Source organism: Mytilus trossulus, chromosome 7 (genome assembly GCF_036588685.1).
Source record: "Mytilus trossulus isolate FHL-02 chromosome 7, PNRI_Mtr1.1.1.hap1, whole genome shotgun sequence".
Taxonomy (NCBI): Eukaryota; Metazoa; Mollusca; class Bivalvia; order Mytilida; family Mytilidae; genus Mytilus; species Mytilus trossulus.
In genome coordinates, this window is record NC_086379.1 from 50680284 (window position 1) to 50692698 (window position 12415).

Here is a 12415-nt window from a genome sequence, read left to right on the forward strand (position 1 = left end):
TTTACATTCATGATTTAAGATTCTGTTTTGACAAATGTTCAAACGAAAATTGTACAGTGGATGAATTATGGGATATTTTAACGAAAAAAGTGTTGTTGAACGTAAAAAAACTATGTAGGCTACATTTGCATTATCTCGTAAATAATCTGGGAGTGTGGAAGTTGGAACGTCAGAAAAATATACTCAATGGGAACATGAATGAAACATTTGCCACTGGACTTTAGGCTACAACCAAAACCAATCATTTTCCTCCTTCAAATTATTCCAAGAAGAGAACTTCTCATACATGTACTTTTCATTTTAAAATAAAGTATATGAATCAGTCATGTAGTGTTGGATGATGCCGTTAAATAGTTTTGTTTAAAAAAAAAAAAACATCATGAACTACACTGACTTAAAAAGTCACTTTTGTGACGATTCATTATTTAATAATTTAATTTTGGATGTAACTGGTCACTGATTGGCTGACGTTATTTTGTTATCAGCCCATAGATAAAAGTTAGTCATATGACCGTATCGTCATCAACGTTTTTTCATTGTTTGCCAAGGTTTAAATTGGAAGTTAGAATTAAATTATAAGAAATGACTAATATTTTTTCTGTCTATTTGAAATAACATAAAAAATGTGGTGCATGCACACTGTTAAAAAAACCTGCTACCCGCGTTATTCAGTGTGCACCAAATTTTTTATGTTATTTCTTCATAGACAGAAAAAATATTACAGTAATTTCTTAATAAATAATAATATTATCAATACAAAAAGGAAATAAGGGCGCGCTAAATCGATTTTGAAATTTGGTATTGTCTTTATCATGCAGTATCTATCCTGACATAGAAATATTCTTGGTTTACAATGAGGCCATACATGTATTTATTTACATGATGAAGTATATATGTTCAGTTTTGTTTGATGTGGTCAAATAATGTTGTTATTAATCAATATTTTGAATATTATAAAGAGGAAATGCTGTCATTTAAATTATACTATCCATCGTGATCAGTTGTTGTCTGCTCTTTGGTCGGGTTGTTGTCGCTTTGACACCTTTCGCCATTTCCTTTCTCAATTTTATAAGTGATTTACTATGCAGCTATATAATTATCTAATAAAGTGTAAATATGGTCAGTTTTAGTTGCTGCAGACACACAATTTTGTTATACCAGTCTGTCTTCGGTATGAAAACTACTGAAATTTGTTTATGATGCAATATTTTGATTAAAAAGAGGACACGCTGACACTGTTAATTGATGCAAAAGAAATAAGGTGTTCCAATATTTCTATCATTTGTATTATACAATCAATTCTTACATAACAATATAACAGATTTACTATGCAACTAAAAGAGTTAACGGTACATAAAAAAGAGCAAATATGGTCAGTTTTGGCTGATGTAGTCATATATGGTCAGTTTTGGTTGATGCTGTCAAATATGGTCAGGTTTGATTGATGCAGACAAATAATTTCAGATATGAAATCTAACGATGTTTGTTTCTGATGCGATATTTTGAATAAAAGTAGGAAATGCACTCTCAATCAATGATTTTTTTTTTTTGTGGTCTTTAATTTCCAATATTGCAGTCATTTATATACTACAGTCCTATGGAAAGCCAACGGGGTCAAAATTCTTACTTCGTAACTTGTCAATTTGTAACTTGTAACTGTGTGATTTGCCAATTTTGATGTTTTGTAACTTGTCAATTCGTTAAATGTCGATTTGCAAATTGTCAATTTGTATATTGATGTTTGCCGATTTGTCGATTCGTAAATTGTCAATTTGTATATTGATGTTTTGTTACTTGTCAATTCGTTAAATGTCGATTTGCAAATTGTCAATTTGTAAGTTGATGTTTGCCTATTTGTAAATTCTATATTGATGTCTAGTAACTTGTCAATTCGTAAATTGTCAATTTGTGTATTGATGTTTTGTAACTTGTCGATTCGTAAATTGTCAATTTGTATATTGATGTTTTGTAACTTGCCGATTTGTAAATTGTCAATGTGTATATTGATGATTTGTAACTTGCCGATTTGTTAAATGTCAATGTGTGAAATGTCATCTTTGTATTATGCTAACGATCATTATGACGACAGATGGCGCTCGGTTTCTTCTTCGGTGTATAAGCCTCCTAGTAGTAGTAAGTAGGAGCACCTCCATATGAAATATAAACCTAAGAAAGTTTAATCAATTAATTACAGCAAATGCGTCTAAAAGAAAACAAAACAAAAATTGCATGTGTACAGGATCCCAGTTCTATTTTGTTTACTGACGTGGACTTTCGTTCGAGGACGGATTAAAATATATAAAAATGCATCCCGGCTAGTTTAGCCCCCCTCAACGTTATCGATCTATCCTAATTGCGAGTTTAATGAACTAGTCGTTGGTCAGTGGTATATTAAGACTGGATTATTCAGGTAAATACAATAAGGAGATGTAGTAATAAACCGTATGATTGCCAATGAGACAACTATCCACCAAAGCGAAGTTCAAATAAAGACAATATAAGCAAGAATAGGCAATCTACGGCCTTCAACAATGAGAATACCATACAGTCGGCTATAAAAGGCTACATCATTACTGGAAAAACTAGATACTATAGTAATAAACGATTTTAATTAATCCTAAAATGCTATGATCGGACCATTTTATTCTGACAGGAGGGGAAAGGGCTGACATATATATATTAATATACATGCTTACTGAATAGTTCTGGTCAAGAAGCTTAAAAATTGCCGCTACCAGATTTCCTTTCTATAAAAGTTTACAACCAAAAAGACCAAAATATTCACGATCTCTCGTTCTCAATAGCTGATTAACGCCCAGTCCTCCCCAAATGAACCCCAACCGGTGCCACACCTCCTTATAGCCCGGCAACCTTACCAAATCTAATATTTTGTCGATCGAATCGAACTAACCGAAATGATTCACGATGTTTATTAATAAAGCTATTTGTTTTGAAATTTGCATGTCATATGAAATTTTTAAAAATCATTTGCAATGAATTTGTAACAATATAATCATAATATCCAATTCACAAACTATGTTGTATTCCGCCTGTCTCTTCTGTAGAGCAGTAAGTCAGGATCCCTGGCTACATGTACCATCTACTCAATACCAAGTACATACATCTGGGACAAACCCAAAATCATGTGCAAATATTTTCATAGGGAAATAAAATTAGTGTAACAATATATATTGGAGATAATTGCCTTTGTCATGCAAATAGCGAGATGGTGAGATCTTTTCTCTGACAAGTCAAAGGGATAGGGCGTCAAAATGTTTAAAAGTGGCTGTATTAAAGGGGGGGGGGGGGTGAGATAAAAAAAAAAAAAAAAGAAGTTTAACCCCGCCGCATTTTTGTGCCTGTCCCAAATCAGGAGCCACCTACCTTTGTAAGTCTTGTATGATTTTTAATTATAGTTTCTTGTGTATAATTCGGAGTTTAGTATGACGTCCATTATCACTGAACTAGTATACATATTTGTTTACGGGCCAGTTGAAGAACTCCTCCGGGTGCGGGAGTTTCTCGCTGCATTGAAGACCCATATTGGTGGCCTTCGGCTGTTGTCTGCTCTATTGTCGGGTTGTTGTCTCTTTGACACATTTCCCATTTTCATTCTCAATTTTATAATTGTAAAAACGGGCCTTTGGCAGCAATTCAGTGTTCTTTTTGTACGAGTTTTTTTTTAATTGTCTGGTTCTATAGCACTGAGAAACCAGCCCCTGGACCACCTCGTACAGAAATATTAGCTTCTGGCTTGAGCGTCTTGTCTGTTTGTCTTGTAGTTTCAGTTTGCATGGTGAGCGTGTTAGAGACGTAACCAACTTCTCTGGATTTGTCTCCTGTTATAAATATCGCAGGTTGTCGCTGTATCAAGTTCTTTCAAGCTTTAATATTGATGTTTGTAGATGTGTTCTGGTTCCATACTATTGACCATATGATATCCCATTATTTACCTGACCATTGAAATATATATGCGATTTTCTTGCATTCCGATAAACAATATCTCAAATTTCTTATCAGGAAAACTAGTGTTAGTTTGCCTTCTTGGCTACGTTGGAAATATTGGTAGTCCATTTTAGGTCCTCGTTTAGTTTTCTGATTCCTTTAGATTTTATTACAGTTTTGATATAAAGTATACATTAAATAAGTGACTCATCTAAAATAATTTTTCACTTCAGTTTGTTTTGTAAAGTACAAATATGATATGATAAAACATTTGTTATCTTCATTACTCATGCAGGAGCAAAATATATAAATATTTTTCTTCCATTTACTTCTTGTTTTAAAAGATCATTAGATAACTACATTCTTTTCTGAAATTTTCATATTGAGATTATAATATTATGAAATAATGGGTGTCAAACCTTTCTCCCATTATACATTTAGTAAAAAATTTGCGGCCCATGACAATATTAGTATAAATTTTCAAGCCCCGTCTTATATTTCATGTATTTAGACTTATTTTGACCCGGTTAAATATTGAGTAGAAATTTCCTGCCAAGTGACAGTACTATATTTGCGAAGTTGACGAGGAAGCCCGTTCCAGCGACACATCTATATACCTTAATACAGGAAGTGACAAACCCCATCCAAATTTTTTGAAGGCCAGTTGGGTGACCAGTACATTCGTAAACAAACATGTTTATTTGAGGTCACCTCTATATATAACCGAGTCCCTGGTATACATGTCATATAAAACAAACAAATGCATTTGTCTATTTGTTTTCTTTTATATATATATGTGGTGTACATAATTGATTTAAATTACTTTGGTATATATTCCATATGGCGGTGCACATACTTACAGTAGGCTTATACACATAAGAAGAGCTCTATACCAAGCGCCATCTGTCGTCATAATGATCGTTAGCATAATACAACATTTCACACATTGACATTTCACACATTGACATTTAACGAATCGACAAGTTACAAATCATCAATAGTATATATACACATTGACAATTTTCAAATCGGCAAGTTACAAAACATCAATATACAAATTGACAATTTACGAATCGACAAGTTAAAAAACATCAATATACAAATAGACAATTTACAAATCGACATTTAACGAATGACAAGTTACAAAGCATCAATATACATTACAAATCACGAATTAACAATTTTGACCCCGTTGGCTTTCCATACAGTCCCTCTTGACCTAAAATTATATAACTGAAGTACTGTGCAGCTATATAGACTTGCATAAAAAAAGCAGATATGGTCAGTTTTAGTTGATGCGGTCAGTAGATTTTATTACACAACTCAGTCTAAAGTATGAAAACTACTGATATTTGTTTACGATTAAATACTTTGAATAAAAGAGGACATGCTGGCACTATAAATTCATGCGAACAAAGTTTTGAGGTCATCATTGGTCATTGTTTTCCAATATTGCTGTAACTTGTATATTCCAGTCCCTCTTGACCTAAAATTATATCTGAAGTACTGTGCAGCTATATAGATTTGCAGAAAAAAAGAGCAAATAAGGTCAGTTTAGATTGATGTGGTCAAAACATTTTATTACATGACTCAGTCTGAAGTATGAAAACTACTGATATTTGTTTACGATTCAACATGTTCAATACTTTGAATAAAAAGAGGACATGCTGGCACTATAAATTCATGCGAACGAAGTTTTGAGGTCATCATTGGTTATTGTTTTCCACTATTGCTGTAACTTGTATATTACAGTCCCTCTTGACCTAAATTATAACTGAATTACTGTGCAGCTATATAGCTTTGCAGAAAGAAAGAGCAAATAAGGTCAGTTTATATATAAAAAAGAAGATGTGGTATGATTGCCAATGAGACAACTATCCACAAAAGACCAAAATGACACAAACATTAACAACTATAGGTCACTGTACGGCCTTAAACAATGAGCAGAGCCCATACCGCATAGTCAGCTTAGATTGATGCGGTCAAAAGATTTTATAACCCGACTCAGTCTGAAGTATGAAAACTACTGATATTTGTTAACGATTCAATACTTTGAATAAAAAGAGGACATGCTGGCACTTTAAATTCATGCGAAAAAAATTTTGAGGTCATTGTTTTCCAATATTGCTGTAACTTGTACATGTATATTACAGTCCCTCTTGACCTAAAATTATAACTGAATTATATATGATTACTGTGCAGCTATATAGGTTTGCAGGAAGAAAAACAAATAAGGTCAGTTTAGATTGATGCGGTCAAAAGATTTTATTACACGACTCAGTCTGAAGTATAAAAACTACTGATATTTGTTTAAGATTCAATACTTTGAATAAAAAGAGGACATGCTGGCACTTTAAATTTATGCGAACAAAAATTTGAAGTCATTTTTTTCCGATATTGCTGTAACTTGTATATTACAGTCCCTCTTGACCTAAAGTTATAACTGAATTACTGTGCAGCTATATAGATTTGCAGATAGAAAGAGCAAATAAGGTCAGTTTAGATTGATGCGGTCAAAAGATTTTTGTATAACAGGTCCATCCGAGGTAAGAAAACTACTCGTAAACAGATATCACATTTGTTTAAGATTCAATATTTTAAATTAAAAGAGGACATGTTAGTATTATAAATTGATTGCAAATAAAATTTTGAAATCATTAATGTTTGCCAATATAATTGGTATCCTTGCCTTAAAATAAACTGGATTCCTGCAATGTGCAGCTAAAAGTATATAGATTGATATGAAGAAATCAAATATGGTCAGTTTAAGTTTATAGTGGATCGATGGCAGATCCAGAGGGGGTGACCCCTTTTTTGGACGATCAATGCATTTGAATGGGGACATATAGTTGGACCCCCCTTTTTTTCCTGGGTTGGGACCCCCACCCCCTTTTAAAACTGCTGGATCCGCCGGAACAACGTATTACATTATAGATGGTAAGCTAATTTTGTTATTTAAACGAGCCATCCTGACTCCCGGAATGACAAATGTAAAACAATTGAAATAATAATGCCCCCTCCCCCATATTAACGGCCTAATTTATGTTAAAAAATGAAAGAAAAACAAATAATTTATGTAATACATCAACAAAAGAAAATCACTGAATAACAGGCTCCTGACTTGGAACAGTCACATACATGCAGAATATGGCGGGGTTAAACATGTTCTCTTGCCGACGAAAAATTTGAAATAAAACCGGCAAAATAGCAAAACTCTTTATAATATTAATAGCTATTTTGTCGAAGCCTTTATATTTAGTAAAAGATTTCTTAAAAATTATAAATCAATTCTAGCCGTAGAATTTATAAATCAATTTTAGCAGTAGGATTTATAAATCAATTCTAGCCGTAGAATTTATAAATCAATTCTAGCCGTAGAATTTATAAATCAATTCTAGCCGTAGAATTTGTAATCAATTCTAACTGCAGAACTGTTCTAGAAGTAGAACTGACCAAATATTTGGTCAGTTCTAGGTAGAACTGTTAGGATCAGTTCTAGGGTAGAACTGTCAGGATCAGTTCTAGGTAGAACTGTCCAAATCAGTTCTAGCTAGAACAGTTCTAACCTAGAACTGACTAAAAGGTGTCAGGCTGACAGTTCTACGTACTGTTCTAGAACAGTTCTCCTGACAGATTCTGACAGATTTAATGAGAGGTTAGAACTGATCTCCACTGTATATCGCTATTAAATTTTTTACCTTTTTTTGGTAAATATGTATTTTTGGGTGAATCTCACCAATGTTGTCCCGTGTGCGCTTAAACCCTCAAAAAATGTTTCCAATTAAACACAACTAGTTATTGATATAACAACCGAATATTATAGAAAAATATTATGTCACTAACGTTCCATGTTCAGAAGTAAGGACCTTGACTAGCTAATAAAGGAAACTAGATTTGACTCAACAAAAGTTAGTATATGGAAATGTTTAATACGCCGGTCCTAGTTTGAAGAATGAAAAATCTCATTGGCTATATTTAATTATGTTTTAACTGTTTGCAAAAATCATTTGAGAGGTCCTTGGAGACGATAGGGTTACTTATTACCCCATTTTTCGTATAACTGTTTCTAGTGTTTTGTCTTTTCATCGTTTCGGGTTGTTTTTCTTTTTGCCTATACATTGTAATTTTTCACTAAAGTTCTAATGATTTTTTTGCTGTCTTGTGCATTCTTTTTTTTACAAGCACGTTTCTCGTCCTATCCAAGGTAAAACTTTAGTCAGTGGAAGTCCAAAGTCTAATCTCTGATAATTCAATTTGCAGAAACGCAGTTTAAAGTTAGATTATCACAAAATGATAATATTCCGGATGTCAGTAATTGTCAAGTAATACATAAACAAACACATTCCTGATTGCATAGTTTGTTTTGGCACGAAGAAGTTGACAAATCAAGTCCATGTAAATTAAAAACAGAACATTAAATAAGGCTAAAGATACTATAATAGTTATGACCTTTAGTTATGACCTTGGCTTACCTGTTTGTAGTTGCATGTTTCACTCTCTGTACATTTCACATCCCACGAAAATAAATTTTGTCTCTCTTTATCCCAATCTTTCAATGCGTCCATCATTACTTCACGAGATCTCGTAGCTTTTGTAAAATATGTTTTATACAAGTTTTCACCATAGTTGTCATCCCATAGTCTATTAAATATACAATTATGTCCCCACTCTCGTGCTTTCTCGGCAGCTGCATGGTCCCAACTCTAAAAGATACCAATGGACATTTGTTAATGTACAATTTGACATGTTTCATACCGTTTTAACTGTTTGACTTGTTTCATGTCGGAGCCTTTGACAACCGACTATACAGTATGGGTTTTCTCATTATTGAAGGTCGAACAATGGCCTATGACTGCTCACCATCACATCATTTTAAATCTGGTAGATATTTGTCTCATTGGAAATCAATCATGTACCACATCGTTTCCCTGTATTTGTTATATACCAATAGACAGTCATGAATAATTCAAATTAATTATAATACGCTTTAAAAGACGGGCGAAAAATACCGGAGGGACATTCAAACTTATAAATCATAAATAAACTTACAACGCCATTGCTAAAAAAGAAAAAGACAAACAGACAAACAGTAATACGCAAAACACAGTCAACATAGAATTGTACCATTGAACATGTACAATGTATGAGTGAATTGTTAGGCTGTTAAGTTGCTACACATGTACATGTATGTATATATCAATCTTATGAAGTTATCATATATCAAATGCGTTTTTATAAGAAGAAAACATATAAACAGTTATAAGGGAATTTCTCGCTACATTGAAGACCTGTTGGTGACCTTCTGCTGTTGTGTTTTTTTTTATTTTGGTCGGGTTGTTATCTCTTTGACACATTCCCCATTTCCATTCACAATTTTATGTTTTATGGAGCTAGGTTCAAAGCATTTATAATGGTGTTCATTATCACTAAACTAGTATATATTTGTTTAGGGGGCAGCTGAAGGACGCCTCCGGGTGCGGGAATTTCTAGAAGACCTGTTGGTGACCTTCTTCTGTTGTTTAATCTATGGTCGGGTTGTTGTCTCTTTGACACATTCCCCATTTCCATTCTCAATTTTATAATCAATAAAACTAACGTCAAACTAAGGTGAATCAGCAAAAAAATCAAGTTAAGAAATAGAAAAGAGGCATTTTCAACAACGGAAAAGCCGTGGAATCAGGAGATTTATTTCTAGTCAGAAACATTATTTATATCAAAATTACTTCATGTAATCAATTCTAAAAGGAAAAAAGACTACACGTATATCATTCAGATAAATTGCATGAAATATGCTGATGTGGTATGATTGTCAATGATACAACAATCGAAAGAGATCTAATGATTTAGATGTTGTAAGTATGTGTCACCATACGGCCTTCAACAAAAAGCAAAACCCATTCCCCGTAACAAACTTGGTTTAATTTTGAATACACATTAGCAACACTTGGTATAATTTATTCACTATCAAGTTTTGTTCATTTTATTTCTTTGATTCTGTCTGTTGAATTTAACAAAACATATGCCTTGGTGTCTAAGTAAAATGTTGCTTTGACAAAATTATCCAGTAGAATTTGATCCATGCTTAATAGATTGTGCTGAGCAAAAGCTTTTGATTTAAAGTTATCCATTTTTGCTCCATGCAGACAAAAACTTGGAAAGCAAAAAGTTTAAAACATTATTTGGAACAAACATGCCTAACCAGAATAGTCAATACTGTCTGAGGTTGAACTCTACATTGTGTATATGAGGAGATTGCAAATTTAAAACAATTACATATAATGCATTAATGTAAGTTAATAAGTCAAGCTGAAAAGCTCGACATTTTATTGATACAGCAAAAAATTGTTAAACACTGAAAATGACAAATTAATCTTGCGGCCCATGATTTGCCATGTGAAAGAATTCTTTATTTTAATCTATACATAGTTCACGTTGTATTCTTTTGATGTATATATCAAAGGAGAAAGTTCACTGGATATAATATTAATGTATAATAGTACAACATGAGATGACAAAACACGATACAGTTAGCTAAAAATGAATGAAAACATATTTTCAATTAACGAAAACCCTTGTCATATGCTTTTAATCTGTACGACTGTGCAAAACTATACGGGACAGTCAATAGATACACTAAGATATGACATGAGTGCCAATGAGACAACTCTTCGTCGCAATTTGTAAAAGTGAACCATTATACATTAATTTGAAGGTCAAAGTACGGTCTTCAAACCAAAGCCTTGGCTCACAACGAATACAAAGACCATTACTCATTTTCGACTGTTGAAGAAGTAACAAGTTGGTGAAAATGAACGAAACCATTTCAATACATGAAAAGTGAAATACTGTTCAATTAAACACCATAAAAAGGGGGAATAAAAAAACTGCATTTTATTATAAAAACTCTTATCATAGATACCAGGATTCGAATTTTCTACGTAAGTTTACTGTACAAAAAAGTCATGCAACATCTCAATTGAAATTAATAAGTATACTCAATTGAAATTAATAAGTATACTCAATTGAAATAAATAAGTTTACTCAATTGAAATTAATAAGTATACTCAATTGAAATTAATAAGTATACTCATGACAATTGAAATTAATAAGTATACTCAATTGTTTGTAGATGATTCTTGAGACTGCTTCAAAATGTCGTCATTTGATAAGTTGATACTTCAGATAATGTGTAATGATTTAGATAGATAAAGGACAGGTTAAGATAGAAACTATCATACAAATATTCTTCCGTTGAAGCCTTTTAAAGCTTAGTATACGATATAGATTTGGTCGTTGTTAAAGGTCGTATGGTGAGCGATAATACGAGTAGTTAATTAAATTCAATCCTCATCCTTTGGTCTCTGGTGGAAATTTGTCTCATTAAGCAATTAAACATGTACCTCATCGTCGTATACATATGCTTAGACTATTGCCAGTTTTTACATTAAAGAAGTAGTATCTACATTTATTGACACGATAGAGTTAAAGTCAGACTTGTGTTTATTTGGACTGGTATGACTTACTTATGGACAAATAAGTAAACTGTTTATTCGCCGTCTGTAGATATACACGACGATCATTGACGGCCACTTCATTTTAAACAACAATGTAAATGGTCTTGAGGTAATAGATATGTTGACTTAAGATAGTCTATGTATACAAATAACTATGTATTGCTGATAGGGGACATAACTGTTGGTCTTGTATCACTAACCAACCAATTAAACTCAAAATGACCGTTCACCGATTTTTAGTATATTACCATTTGAACTCGTGCAATTGAATGTGACTCCGTGTCTACTCAACAATTTTGTCTGGCTTAAAAAAATAACACTTTCGGTCAATTTTTAGGACAGATGTTAATGATTTTTTTCTATATGTTCACCATACAATCATTTTAAAATATTACACATGTTTCGAATGTTGTCGTGTCGGCGCCTTTTATAGCTTATTGTAGCTAGTTTCGTGTTTGGCCAGTGTAGAATGTCGTACAGTGACCTATAATTGCCGAAATTTGAACTGTGGTGGGTAGTTGTCTCAGCGGCAATTACATCACTGCCTTCCCGTCTTCAATCGTCCTTTGAAGTTAAGAAGACAACTTCCAACCAATCAAACAAAGTTTCGTATGCCATCTTTGAAATGGAATGTATCGATCGTTTTTATCTTTTTCGTAGAGTGAAGAAAATGAGTTTATTTGTTGGGGGAGGGGGTCAAATTGCTACAAGTTTTGTATAAATTGACATCGATTTTACATATATCCTTATTGGGCAATCAATTTCCCCCAAATTAAGTTAAGAGGAGGGTAGGGGGTTATACAATACAATACAATACAATAATATTTTATTAACGTCTCACCATCAATAATACAGTATAAACATTTCACATTATAAAAGTAAACCTTTTTAAAATTATTAATGCCATTCTAAAAGAATTATGAGAGACGGATTAAAAGGAACTAGTATTTACAAAT

At 32.8% G+C, this 12415-nt stretch overlaps 1 protein-coding gene across 1 annotated transcript in view; it reads right to left on the reverse strand.

Annotated features, from left to right (window-relative positions):
* The window catches only part of LOC134725231 (cysteine-rich secretory protein LCCL domain-containing 1-like), a 47491-nt gene that overhangs the window by 9864 nt on the left and 25212 nt on the right, over nucleotides 1-12415 (reverse strand). Inside the window, exon 2 of the mRNA XM_063588882.1 lies at nucleotides 8418-8648. Within this exon, the coding sequence (XP_063444952.1) occupies nucleotides 8418-8648 (231 nt within the window). The remainder of the gene's footprint in view (nucleotides 1-8417; nucleotides 8649-12415) is intronic.